Source organism: Dasypus novemcinctus, chromosome 12, assembly GCF_030445035.2.
Source record: "Dasypus novemcinctus isolate mDasNov1 chromosome 12, mDasNov1.1.hap2, whole genome shotgun sequence".
NCBI lineage: Eukaryota > Metazoa > Chordata > Mammalia > Cingulata > Dasypodidae > Dasypus > Dasypus novemcinctus.
The window spans coordinates 107,660,975-107,674,517 of record NC_080684.1 but is presented as its reverse complement, the minus strand read 5'-3'; the positions used below and the strand labels follow the sequence as shown (position 1 = coordinate 107,674,517).

The 13,543-nt window shown below is 65.1% G+C and overlaps 1 protein-coding gene across 5 annotated transcripts in view; it reads left to right on the top strand.

The window, feature by feature from the left end:
- Window positions 1-9,692: 9,692 nt before the first annotated feature.
- The window catches only part of CELSR1 (cadherin EGF LAG seven-pass G-type receptor 1), a 147,803-nt gene continuing 143,952 nt past the window's right edge, over window positions 9,693-13,543 (top strand). For all 5 annotated transcript variants that reach the window (XM_058308946.1, XM_058308945.1, XM_058308943.1 and 2 more), the window contains exon 1: window positions 9,693-13,080. In XM_058308946.1, the coding sequence (XP_058164929.1) occupies window positions 9,708-13,080 (3,373 nt within the window). In that variant the 5' untranslated portion in view covers window positions 9,693-9,707. The remainder of the gene's footprint in view (window positions 13,081-13,543) is intronic.

Genomic DNA, 13,543 nt, shown 5'->3' with positions numbered 1-13,543 from the left:
ATGGAACGTGGGAGAGTGTGGGCTATGATGTGGACCACTGACTATGGGGTGCAGTGATGCTCAGAGATGTACTTACCAGGTGCAATGGATGTGTCACGATGAGGAGCATGTGTTGGTGTGGGGGGAGTAGAGGGTGGGGGCGGTGGGGTTAAATGGGACCTCATATTTTTTTAATGTAATTTTTAAAAATAAATAATTAAAAAAAAAAAAAGTATGTGGCTGAGATGAATTCTGAAAGCAAGCACATCCCCCCCCCCCCCCAACTCCCATTCTTGGCCCCAGGAAGCATCTCTAAGGAAGCATGGTGAGGGCTTAGGGGTCTCAGTGCTATCAGAGAATATTCCAGGCCTCCGCTCTGGAGCAAAGGTCTGCCTTCACCTCCCAGGGCACTCTCACAGACTGCACAGCCCCCTTCTCCGCTCTGGCACCTGTGTGAGCCCCGGTCCCCAGCGGAAGATTCTACAACAGCCCCAGCTCCGTGGGAGGCAGGATAGCAGCCCTGCGGAGAGGCCCGTGCCCGAAGCTCCGTGACCCGCTGCAGCAGTTTGATATACTTGATGAATTCCAAAAAGAAATACTGGATTCTGCTTGTAATCTGATCCGCACCTGGGCGTGACTGAGTTAGGATTCGGTCGTTGAGTCCCCGCCCCTTGGTGGGTGGGGACTCACAGATAAAAGGCATGGCAGAGGACAGAGTTGGGGTTTTCTGATGTTGGAGTTTTGAGGTTGGAGTTTGATGCTGATGTCTTAAGCTTCTCCAGGAAGTCAGCTCCCAGAGGAAAGAGAAGCCAGCCCCAGGAAGGAAGGAACCTTGAAGCCAGAGCAAAGCCAGCCCCAGGAGCGCAGGAACCCAGGAAGCCTGAGCCCTCGCGGACGTCGGCAGCCATCTGCTCCAAATAGACTTTGGTGAGGGAAGGAACTTGTGCTTTAGGGCCTGGTGTCTGTAAGCTCCTACCCCAAATAAATGCCCTTCATAAGAGCCAGCCCATTTCTGGTATTTTGCATCAGCGCCCTTCGGTGCTGTGAATATGCCATGTTACATGGCAAAGCGGAACCAAGGTTCCAGGTAGAACCAGCCACCTGGCGGCGAGGGGAATAGTCTGGATTGTCCAGGTGGGCTTGATGTCGTCACAGGTCCTTTCTTTTTTATCTCCCCCTCCCCTCCTTTATGGCTTTTTGCGTGCTTGTCTGCTCTCTGTGTGCATTTGCTGCGGGCTCTTCTGTGTTCTCGCTTGTCCCCCTTCTTTTTGTTGCGTCACCTTGCCGAGTTGGCTCTCTGCAGAGTGCGGGCGAGCCTGCCTTCACCAGGAGGCCCCGGGACGCGCACCCAGGGCCTCCCATGTGGTAGGCGGGAGCTCATCTGATTGAGCCACAGCCGCGTCCCATCACAGGTTCTTGTAAGTGGCAAAGGGCGGCAGGGGGGCCTGAGGCGCAGCCACAGGGTGTGAGAAAGGCTTTGAAGAGGCACGCAGGAGAGGTGTGCCAAGGAAAGCAGGCGAATCTAGAAACTGGGGAGCAGGGAGGCAGGTCCTCCCCCGGAGGCTCCGAAAGGAGTGCCGCCTGCCACCCTGGACCTTAGCAAGGCGAGGCCACTTCCGGCTTTTGACTCCAGAACTGGAAGTTGACAAATGCGTGTTGCTGAATGTCACTCAGTGTGGCAGCTGGAGACTATTTGTGAATCCCAAAAAGAGAAAGATTGGGTCTGTAAGCTGATCTAGTCCTCTGGGTGGGGCACGCTTTGACTGCACTGGCTCCAGCTGCCTGGTCTCCATCACGTTACCTGCTAAGAGCAGGGCTTTGCCTCGGCCACGGCCGAGGGGCGTGACTCAGCTGAGCTCCCCCCCAGGGAGGCTGATAAAATGGACACTCAGGAAGACACATGGGAGAGAGAGCTCTGCAGATGCCAGAGGAGAGGCCTTGGTCATGCGACAGAAAGGAGAAGGCTCAAACGGCCGAAGCCTGGCAGAGACGAGCCACTACCCTGACAGTTGACAGTGGAAGAGAATGGAGCAGCTGAGCAGCTGAGAAGGCCCAGAAAGAAACGAGCCCCGTTCCACAAACTGACGTAGGAAGCCCTGAGAGGCCGGCAGAGGCCGCCTGCCATCTTGCTTCAACACGTGGCAACTGACTTTGGCGAGAAAGCAGCCTTGAGTTGGACTCTTTCGGGCCTTTTAACTGTAAGCTCTACCCCCCAATCAATACCCTTTACAAAAGCCAACAGATTTCTGGTACTTTGCATCAGCACCCTTTGGCTGGCAAATACACTAAGCCTGTGGTATTTTGTTATAGCAGCAGTAGGAAACTGATACACTCCACTTTACAGAGGCGGTGCCTGAGGCCCAGAGAAGAGGAGGGGCTTGCCCAGGCCCGCAGACCCCTGGTTCCAGCCCAGGGCTCCTCGCCCTGCTGCCCTGCCCTCCTTCTCTGACAGGAGGGACAGAGCCCCTAGCAAGCAGGACTCAGTGCTGGTGCCACAGAGGCTCGAGTGCTCCCGTAAGAGAGTGAATCTTGTGGGCAGAGAGGCATGTGGGCTCTGAATCATGCCAAGCAACCAGTTAACCAATTTTAATAGAAGCTGGAACTTGTAGGAACCGCACGCCCTGCCAGTAGCTCCCCCCCCCGTCCTCTGCGTCCCCCCCTGAAGCAGGTGGCGGGGTGCCACGACGTCAGCCCTGAGCCACCGCCCTGCGGCATCCGCGGGCACCCAGAGCGCGCCCCGCCTGCGCCCCAAGGCTCCGGCCCATTTAGAGTGAACCCATCCATCTTCTGCGCTTTTGATCGGGGCAGGGGCTGACTGGTCGGTGCAGCTGCAGATCCCGGCATGCTCGCCAAATTCCAGCGGGCGTGAATCACCCACGCCCCACCTCTGCCGGCAGGGCCGGGGGCCCCAGGGTTCGCCTGCTGCCGGATGGGAGCCAGGGTGCGGCTGAAGAGCTGGCCCTGCACCCCCGGAGGGTTCTGAGAGGCTGGACCTCGGGCCAGCGTCCCCAGGGACGAGGGGGCCCTGTGTTGCCTCGCCTTCCCTGCTGGGAGTGGGTGGCTCGCCTGGGCTGGCGCCATGTGGTCTCGGGCTACTGGGCCCCCGTCCCCTGTGCCCCTGAACCCCGGGGCCTGGAGGGGCACAGAGGCGGCCGCAGACCCCCACGCCCCAGGGCCGCCTTTGCCCGGCGGCCTGCAGGCCCGTCCTCCGTCCCCTGGCCTTCTGGGCCCTGTCCCTGGAGCTGGAGCCCGGGGGCCTGGGCCCTGCCCCTCCAGGAGCGTGGCTGGACCTGGTGATAAGTGCCGTGGGAGGGGGGGGCGCAGTGCCCATCGTGCCTTGTCTTCACCGGTGCTGCCCCCGCGCCTGGGACACTGAGGCCCCCGCAGTGAGCGCACGAAGGAAGGAGCGGGGACACGGCGTGTGCGCAGCCGCTGGGCCCTGAGCGGTGTGCGTGTGTTTAAGAAACGGGATGGGGTTTGGGGATCTTCTTGGCTTGACCGGGGTCCCCCTGGCCCTGCCAGCGTAAAGAACCCTGATGAGCGCCCGGGCCCTCCAAAGGGGAGTGGACGTGGAGCCCCCCAGGGGTCAGGCAGGCCCTTCTGTCCCCCCCCCCCCGCGGCCCACCCGCCTCGCTGGGGGCTTTTCCAACGGGGGTGACCCGATGCCCGTGGCCTTTCGGGGTGACGGGCTCGGTGCAGGGCAGCTCGAGGTGTGGCAGGGGGAGCGGAGGGAGGCGGGGAGGGGTCATGGCTCCCCACACCCTCACCCGGCTCGTTGCCCGGCAACCTGGGGCGAACCTGGAGGTCTCAATTTCTTCCACGCACACATACACCCCAATTCTGAATCCTTCAGCCAGTCCTGCTGACTCGCCTCCAAACGCCCTCTGACCACTGCTCCCTCCTGCAGGGCCCCCATTAGTCTCCCTCTGGATGGGGGTGGGTGGGGCCCCCTGGCCCCCCAAATCTACTCCACCCACTGCCCGCCAGGCTGGTTTGACAACACAAATCGCATCGAGCCCCCCTCCCCGCCCCTGAGAGCCAATGTCCCTGCCAGGGCCCGCCCCTACCCCCCCTGCCCCCTGCCTCTCCGGCCAGCCTCGGGGCCTGTGCACAGGCCACTGAAGGGAATGTGCTTTGCCCCGCTGTCCCCAGGCCAGTTCCTGGCCCCTCAGTCCCTGCCCCTTTGTCACCTTGCCCAGAGACCTTTCCTCTTCCCACCTGCCCCTCCCACCAAGGTCCTCTGCTCCCTCGGCTTTATCTCTCCCTGAAATGGCTCATTTGCGGCACTTTCATTTGTATTCTCCCAGGGGAAGAACCTCTCCTGAGGGGCAGGGCTGTTGTCAGTTCCGTTGACCAAGGTGTGGACTGAACGTTGAATGGCTGAGTGAGCGGTTATTCAACCAGGCCGGAGGTTAGCCCGGGGCGCGGGAAGCAGGGCCTGCCGGGAAGCTGGAATGCCACCTGCTACCGGGCCCTGGCCAGGGAGGGGAGGAGAGCAGGGGCATGCGTGCCGGTCTCACCGCCTGCCGGCAGCTCCACTGCCCCTCCCAGATCCAGGGAGCCATTTCTACCAGCCACGGTGGTGGTTTCAAAGCCAAAACACAAAGAACTTCAAAAACTATTTGGCATGCAAATTTGCAGAGAGAACAGCTGCCTTGCCTTTCCCTTCCAGTGCTAAAGAAGGAGGGTATATTCAAAATAGCCCAAAAGTGGAAGCCGCCCCGGTGTCATCAGTGGCTGAGTGGAGAGATGGAAGTGGTCTGACCATCCGACAGAATATTACCCAGCCGTGAAAAGGAATGGCACGCTGACACGTGCCACACCCTGGGGGAGCCTGAACAAAAGCCAGACACTCGAGGGTCAACCCAGTGTATTCCATTCACACGAAATGTCCAGAACAGGAAACCATAAGGAAGGGCTGGCCAGGGGCTGGGGTGGGGGGGGGGGCACAGGTGTGGCATTTCTCTGGGGCAATAAAAATGCCCTGGGATTAGGCAGTGATGACAGTGGCTCAACTTTGTGAATATACCGAAGACCACTAACTGGTACGCCTGAAAGGGGTGAATTTTATGGCGTGTCAATTTTATGTCAGTTTAAAAAAAAAGGAGGCACATAAAGGAGAAAAAGAAGCAAGGAAGACCCCCCGGAGCCCCCAGGTTGCTTTCACGATGTCCAGGGGGGTTGGGTTGGGGGCCAGGAAATGATGATGACGGCGGTGACTGTTAACAACGAGCGGCAGTGCCCGCCGCGCCGTCTGCATCCCCCCCTCTCACAGGGAGCCCACGTCCCAGTCTGCTCTTCTCAGGCCCTGGGGGCCCCTCCGGCCAGCTGGCGGCGGCCCCCACCACCTCCCCGGGCGCAGGCCTGTGTCCTCAGGAAGCTCTGGATTCTCGGTGCCCATCCCCTCGCTGGCTGCCAAAGTACTCTCGGCTCCAGCCTTCCCTGGCAGAGAGCTGGGGCCTCAGGGGTCCCGGGAGCCAACTGCCCCCGCCAGCAGGGGCTGCACAAACGTGGAGCTGCCCAGCCTCCCGCGTGCACACACTCCGCTCTCGGAGCAGCGGCGGCGGCGGAGTGAGAGGGTCGCCACCTGCTCCTGCGTCTGCAGGGTGGGAGGAGGGCGGGCACTGCAGGAGGCTCCGGGCTCGGCCACTAGAGGCCAGTGCAGCCCGGGGATGGGCCGGGGCGGCCTGGGTGGGGCCGGGGTAGCTAGTCCTCCCTCCGGCGCCAGGGACACGCCATGACAGCTCTGGACATGAGACCTCTGCCCGTCACCGTGTCCACAAGCGGGAGAGGATGGATCAAAGCGTTTCCGGGCAGACTGGAGGTGGAGACTTCACCTTTGCCTGTGCCATCTTCCAGAAGCTCCCAGAACCTTCCTCCAGCTAGTTCCTCCCCAGGGGAGGGGCTCAGCTGAGGGGGGCCAGGTGCTGGCACCTCATGGAGAGCTCCCTGGAGGGCCTTCACCCAGGGGCCGCCGCAGCCATGCAGCAGTCCAGAGGCCGGGGCGACTCCCAAAGAAATCCCAGCCTTTGCATTTGGGCAGGTTCTGGCTCTTCCAAGCCGGAAAACATTTTTATTTCTTTGTTGTAACTTTACTCTGGTCTGTCGGGGAAGTGCTGGTACATAAAACCGACTAGGAGCTAAATTCCCTTTATCCCTTGTCCCTTTTAATCGTCTAATCAACTCAAGATCCTGTTTTTTGTTCCGTGTTTTACGTTTCAGTTTTCGGGAGTCAGACCCCACCAAAGGTAAATGGATGGGGGAAGGGGAGGGAATCGCTCCCAGGAGGCTTTTCCTTCTGGGTTTAAAAAAACAAGAAGAGAAAGAAAAAAGAGTGTGACTGCCACTGGGCCGTACCCCGTCCTTTCCCCCGCGGGTGTTTTCCCATGGCTCTCCGCTGTTTAAAAGTGGCCCAGGAATTTATTGTGCAGGGAAGAGATTCCAGAATTCATGTGAGTTCTGGTTCGAGCCCCGGGCCAAAAATTTTTTGAGTTGTTCCTTAGAACCTGCACAGCACTAGAAATTCAAAGCTTCTGCCCCCTCCCCCCATACTATGTTTATTTCTAAAAGGGCTCACTTCGGCGAAACCCCTCGGGGCTGCGTGCAAAATACACACATCAGGATTTGCGGGGCCCAGGAATCAGCGGCGGCAGCGACTCCTGGCACAGGCGACCTGTGTGGGCTCTTCTGGCCAGTGGTTCCCGGGGGTAGGGTGCAGGTCTGGGGGTTGGGCGCCTGTTGCTAAAATCCAAGCCCCCTCCCCATTTTGTGACCCTGAGGAGGGGACTCCTGAGAGTCAACGAATGGGCCACTGGTCCTCAGAGATGGTGCGGGGCAGTGGGGAGGGAGGCGAGAGCCCTGCCTCGAGCCCCCTGCGGTGGGAAGGGGAGGCGAGTAGGACAGCCTTGGGCAGGAGCCACAGTCATCAGCCACAGCGCCTGGGGGGCAGCCCCGGGCCCACGTGCCACACCTGCTTCACGAAGCCCCGGGGGCACCCCTTCCCCTCTGTGGACCTCGGTTCTGCTTTCTGGAAACATCGGCTAGAGCGTCTTGGCAGCTGACCCTATACCCAGCTGCCCGTGAACACGGAGACACGCATTTAGCACCAATGTAACACACGATGCCGAGGCAGCCCTTCCCACCATGGGGAGCAGGTTATGCTGTTATCTCACAGAACCTTCCAGAACGCCACGGATCAAGGATGGCCACCACCTGTGGCTGGAATGAGGACTTAGGCCTTGGCTGAGGTCACGCGGCCACTCAACAGCACGACTGGGGATTTCTGTCCTGCCGCCGCAGCCTGCCGGCCGCCTGTCACACTTGTGTGCCTCCCTCTCCGCTGTTAGAATTATGCACGTGTACAGGAAAGTACTCCCGACATGGATCTGTGCAGGGTTCAGTGAATGACCACCCAGCCAGACCTCCGGTCACCTGGGATCAAGGAGCAGACATCCCACGGCCCGTGGGCCTTGCCCAGAACCGTCCCGCCCGTTTGGACGCAGCCCTAAACGAGGTGGTGGGCGTGGGTCGCGCGGCGTCACCTCTTGCCTCCCGGCCTCTGGCTGGCCATCCTGTAGGTGAGCCTCCTCTCTGGGCTCCTTGCCCTGCCCGCTGGGCCCAGGGGGCCGTGAAGGGCGGTCCCCCGGCACCCTGCAGCCGGGCAGGTGTCCTATCCTGGGAAAGCACGCCCACACCCAAACCCATTTGCTACATTTGAATTTTCAAAAACCAGCAAGTGCGGTGCAACAGAATCCTTTATTTATTTAAACCCAACCCACCCTCTTTAAAGCCTGATTGCTCAACATCCGCTTTCTGGGGTTCTCCAGCCTCCGTCCCATCGGGCTCCCCTCCACCCCAGTCTAGAAGCTTCCATGAGGACCACCAGCTGCAGTCTGTGAGCCTCAGAGGTCCTTTCAGTCTTCAGGACCCTAAACTCCTGTCCTTTGATGCTCCCCCAGAAAGATACAGGGTGCTGTGGGGCGGTCCTGGGTGGGCCCCCACTTCTCTCCTTCCCCCTCCCTCCAAGTGCACGTTTCCCCACAGGTTGAAGGTGGAAATTCCCTGAGCTAAAAGGTTCCAAAGCAACCCCCTATTAGGCCAATCTTTGCTAATGTGGAGAAAATGCCCCTATTTGGCCACAGCCCAAACACATTCTTTTCAGCAACTTTGAGCAAAACTCGTGGACCCAAGCTGTTTTATTTACTGGTTTGCTTTCCCATCCTGGCTGCGGAGAAACCCTTCCTCATTTCTACAGCTGCCCGCATGCCTTGGGGTAGACCTGGCCCCAAACACGTGCGCTCTGGGCGACTTCAGTGCCCCGTAAAAGCGACCCGCTCCAGGGGTGACTGTGCCGTCCCCACCCCGACCGCTTCCTGCAGACCCAGGAGGAAACATCTTCGCAACACGAGGGATCCAGCCCGCGCCCTCCCACCCCCAACCACGGAAAGGGTCCGGCAAGCAGAGCTCGCCCGCATGCGGGGTGCAGCCCGCCCCCTCGTCTGCAGGACCCAGGAGCCCCGCCCCCCCCCGGTGGTCCCTGGCCCGGGTGGGGGTCCACGGGGCCCAAGACCCGCCTTCGCGCCTCGGGAGTAGATGGGCGGCTCGGAGGCCCCGCGCCGCGTCCGCAGATGCCCGGGCCGGGCGGCACTCAGGGGTGACGTGCTGGCGGCTGGGGTCCCCACCCCGCACCCCAGGGGTCTGCCCGGGCTGCTTTTCTTTTCGTGGCCATGTTGCCATTTGAACCAAGCGGGGCGGGAGTCGGGTGGGTGCCTGTTGGGCTTCAGGGTCCGGGCAATTTTGGTCGGGGTCAAGCCACCGAGCCTTCCCGCGTACGGTTGTCAATGCGGGACGCCCCCGCCGCTGCCCTGGGCCCGTAACCGGGGACCCCTTTCGGCCAGCGCGGGCCCCTCGCCCGCCGCACCGGTCGCCCCCGGGTCCAACCCGCGCGCCGGCCCGGCGGACCAGCTCCTCCCTGGCTGGGAGACGACTGTGCGTCGTTCCCGGGTCCCCGAGGTGCGCAGCCGGACCCCCGCTGGCAGCGGCCGCCCGGGGGCCCCCCAGACCCGCCTGGCCGTGGCTCTGCGGCCCCGCCCTCTGCAGAGGGCCCCGGGGCCCCGCCCGGCGGCGCCCCCACGTCTCCATGGCGACCCTGCGGCGCGCACCTCCCGGGCAGGCTCCCGAGCCCCCCCCACCGGGCCGAACAATACTCGGCGGGGCCGGGGGCGGGGCGGGCCGCGCCGGGGGCGGGGAGAGCGCGGGCGGCGGGGGCGCGGGCCGGGCGGGCAGGCGCGCACCGCCCAGGCAGCAGCGGCCGCCGGGGTCTCCGCGGGCGGCGCCGAGCCCGCCCCGGGAAGGCAGCGCCCGCCCAGCTCCGGGCCCGCCCCCGCTTCCCACGGCCACCGGGCCAGGCCGCGCGCCGGAGCCACCTGGAGCCGCCGGCGCCGCAGGTTGATGCGCGGCGCCCTGGCGGGCCGCGCCGAGGAGCCATCTTGAAACCAACTTCGCCAACTTTCCAAAGTGCTCTCGAAGTGGAAGCTGCGGGGGAGGCCGGGCGCGCGGGCCCCGGGGCCCCCGCCGGAGCCCCCCGGGAGGCCGGGACACCGGGCCGCGGGCCGCTCCCAGGAGCCGGCGGCGGGCGCGGGGGAGCCGCTGCCCGGCCGCGCCGGGTGGATGCGGGGCCGCGCCGGCTGGATGGACCGTGCCCGGGCTCCGCGCGCGGGCTGCGGACCATGGCGCCGCCGCGGGTGCTGCCCGCGCTGCTGTTTCTGGCCGCCGCCGCCGTCCTGCCAGCGCTGGGGCCCCGGGCGGCCGCCTGGGAGCTGCGCGGACCCGCCGGGGCGCTCGGAGCCGGCTGGAGCGGCGCGCTGGGGGCGGCGCGCGCGCCCCGGGCGTTGCGGGAGCCGCTGGGCTCGAGCCGGGCCGGAGGGCAGCGCGGGCCGTCCTGGGGGCTCCGGGGCTGCGCTCGCCTGTGGGGGCGCCCACCGCTGCTGCCCCTCCGCTTGGTCGCGCGGGGCGCCCCGACGGCGCTGAGCCTCCGGCCGCGGGAGCGCGCGCGCGACCCCGGCAGCGGCGGCCCCCGGGACGCGCGTGGAGCGGCACCGGGCGCGGCGCGCTTCCCTGCGCTCGCGGCCCTGCCCACCTCCCCTGCCTGCTGCTGCGCCCCGGGCCCCGGCTGCCCGCGCCTCCTCTGCGCCCTGCGGCGTGTGGCCGTCCGGGGGCAGCGGGCGCTCCAGGGAGCCGCGGCCACGCCCGGGCCGTCGCCAAGCAGGCCCCAGGCGGGGGCGGCGGCGCGGCGGGCCCGACGGGGCGCCAGCGACAGCACGAGCCCACAGTTCCCGCTGCCCAGCTACCAGGTGTCGGTGCCCGAGAACGAGCCGGCGGGCACGGCGGTCATCGAGCTGCGCGCGCACGACCCCGACGCGGGCGAGGCGGGGCGCCTGAGCTACCAGATGGAGGCGTTGTTCGACGAGCGCTCCAACGGCTACTTCCTCATCGACGCCGCCACGGGCGCCGTGAGCACGACCTGCGCGCTGGACCGCGAGACCAAGGACACGCACGTGCTCAGGGTGAGCGCCGTGGACCACGGCTCCCCGCGGCGCTCGGCCACCACATACCTCACCGTCACGGTCAGCGACACCAACGACCACAGCCCGGTCTTCGAGCAGTCCGAGTACCGCGAGCGCGTTCGCGAGAACCTGGAGGTGGGCTACGAGGTGCTGACCATCCGCGCCACCGACGGCGACGCGCCCTCCAACGCCAACATGCGCTACCGCCTGCTGCAGGGCGCGGGCGGCGTCTTCGAGATCGACTCGCGCTCGGGCGTGGTGCGCACGCGCGCGGCCGTGGACAGGGAGGCGGCCGCCGAGTACCAGCTGCTGGTGGAGGCCAACGACCAGGGCCGCCAGCCGGGCCCGCGCAGCGCCACGGCCACCGTGCACATTGCCGTGGAGGACGAGAACGACAACTACCCGCAGTTCAGCGAGAAGCGCTACGTGGTCCAGGTGCCGGAGGACGTGGCAGTCAACACGCCGGTGCTGCGCGTGCAGGCCACGGACCGGGACCAGGGCGCAAACGCCGCTGTCCACTACAGCATCGTCAGCGGGAACCTCAAGGGCCAGTTCTACCTGCACGCGCTTAGCGGGAGCCTGGACGTCATCAACCCGCTGGACTTCGAGGCCATCCGCGAGTACACGCTGCGCGTCAAGGCTCAGGACGGGGGGCGGCCGCCGCTCATCAACGCCTCGGGGCTGGTGTCGGTGCGCGTGCTGGACGTGAACGACAACGCGCCCATCTTCGTGAGCAGCCCCTTCCAGGCCGCCGTGCTCGAGAACGTGCCCCTGGGCCACTCGGTGCTGCACATCCAGGCGGTGGATGCCGACGCTGGGGAGAACGCCCGCCTGCGCTACCGCCTGGTGGACACGGCCGCTGCGGCCCCCGACTTCCCCTTCCGGATCCACAACAGCACGGGCTGGATCACGGTGTGTGCGGAGCTGGACCGCGAGGCGGTGGAGCAGTACAGCTTCGGCGTGGAGGCCCTGGACCACGGCTCGCCGCCCATGAGCTCCTCGGCCAGCGTGTCCGTCACCGTGCTGGACGTGAACGACAACGACCCGGCCTTCACGCAGCCCATGTACGAGCTGCGCCTGAATGAGGACGCGGCGGTGGGCAGCAGTGTGCTCACGCTGCGGGCCCGCGACCGCGACGCCAACAGCGTCATCACCTACCAGCTCACGGGCGGCAACACCCGGAACCGCTTCGCGCTCAGCAGCCAGAGCGGCGGCGGCCTCATCACCCTGGCCCTGCCGCTGGACTACAAGCAGGAGCGGCAGTACGTGCTGGCGGTGACCGCCTCCGATGGCACCCGGTCGCACACCGCGCAGGTCTTCATTAACGTCACCGACGCCAACACCCACCGGCCCGTCTTCCAGAGCTCGCACTACACAGTGAGCGTCAGCGAGGACCGGCCCGTGGGCACCTCCGTGGCCACCATCGGCGCCACAGACGAGGACACGGGGGAGAACGCCCGCATCACCTACGTGCTTGAGGACCCCGTGCCACAGTTCCGCATCCACCCGGACACCGGCACCGTCTACACCACGGCCGAGCTGGACTATGAGGACCAGGCGGCCTACACGCTGGCCATCACGGCCCGGGACAACGGCATCCCGCGTAAGTCCGACACCACCTCCCTGGAGATCCTCGTCCTGGATGCCAACGACAATGCGCCCCGCTTCCTGCGGGAGTTCTACCAGGGCTCGGTCTTTGAGGACGCCCCGCCGTCCACCAGCGTCCTCCAGCTCTCCGCCACGGACCGCGACTCGGGCCCCAACGGCCGGCTGCTCTACACCTTCCAGGGCGGGGACGACGGCGACGGTGACTTCTACATCGAGCCCACATCCGGCGTGATCCGCACCCAGCGCCGGCTGGACCGGGAGAACGTGGCCGTGTACAACCTCCGGGCACTGGCGGTGGACCGGGGCAGCCCGGCACCCCTCAGCGCCTCGGTGGAGGTCCAGGTGGCCGTGCTGGACATCAACGACAACCCCCCGGTGTTCGAGCGGGACGAGCTGGAGCTGCTGGTGGAGGAGAACAGCCCGGTGGGGTCCGTGGTGGCCAGGATCCGCGCCCATGACCCTGACGAGGGCCCCAACGCCCAGATCATGTATCAGATCGTGGAGGGCAACGTGCCCGAGGTCTTCCAGCTGGACCTGCTGAGCGGGGACCTGCGCGCCCTGGCGGAGCTGGACTTCGAGGTGCGCCGCGAGTACGTGCTGGTGGTGCAGGCCACGTCGGCGCCCCTGGTGAGCCGGGCCACCGTGCACCTGCGCCTCCTGGACCAGAACGACAACCCACCCGTGCTCCCCGACTTCCAGATCCTCTTCAACAACTACGTCACCAACAAGTCCAACAGCTTCCCCGGCGGCGTCATCGGCCGCGTTCCGGCCCACGACCCCGACTTCTCGGACAGCCTGCGCTACAGCTTCCTGCGGGGCAACGAGCTCCGGCTGCTGCTGCTTGACCCCGCCACGGGCGAGCTGCAGCTCAGCCGGGACCTGGACAACAACCGGCCGCTCGAGGCGCTCATGGAGGTGTCGGTGACCGGTGAGTGGCCGGCGTGGGGTGGCATGTGGCTCCCCTCTGCCCCTGCGCCCGCCGTGCTTTTGGGGGGGATTTGCCGAAGCCGTGTGGGGGCCGCGGACCCCGCCTTGGCGCCGGCCCTGGGTGCCTCCAAGTTCAAGGCGCCAGCTGCGGGGCCCTGCCGGGTCTGGCTGTTAAAAACCCGCCCCGGGGCCTGTGGTGCCGCTCTGTGGCCAGCGACCCCGCCGTCTGCGCAGATCAAAGGTGACCGTCCACCCATGTGCCAGTTAGCCGGCGGGCAGGACCATTGGAAATTGCCTGACAGTTCCTGAGTCACCCACTAATGTGGCTGGGGCTCCCAGGCCTTCCCTTGGCCTCGCTCTTGTGTCTCCTCCAGAAAAGGGCAGTCAGGCCCCTGCGCGCCCTTGGGAGCGCGCCTCAGAAAGCGCAGCCTGTTTGATCCGGGCGTCGGCTCCTCTGGGGTGTT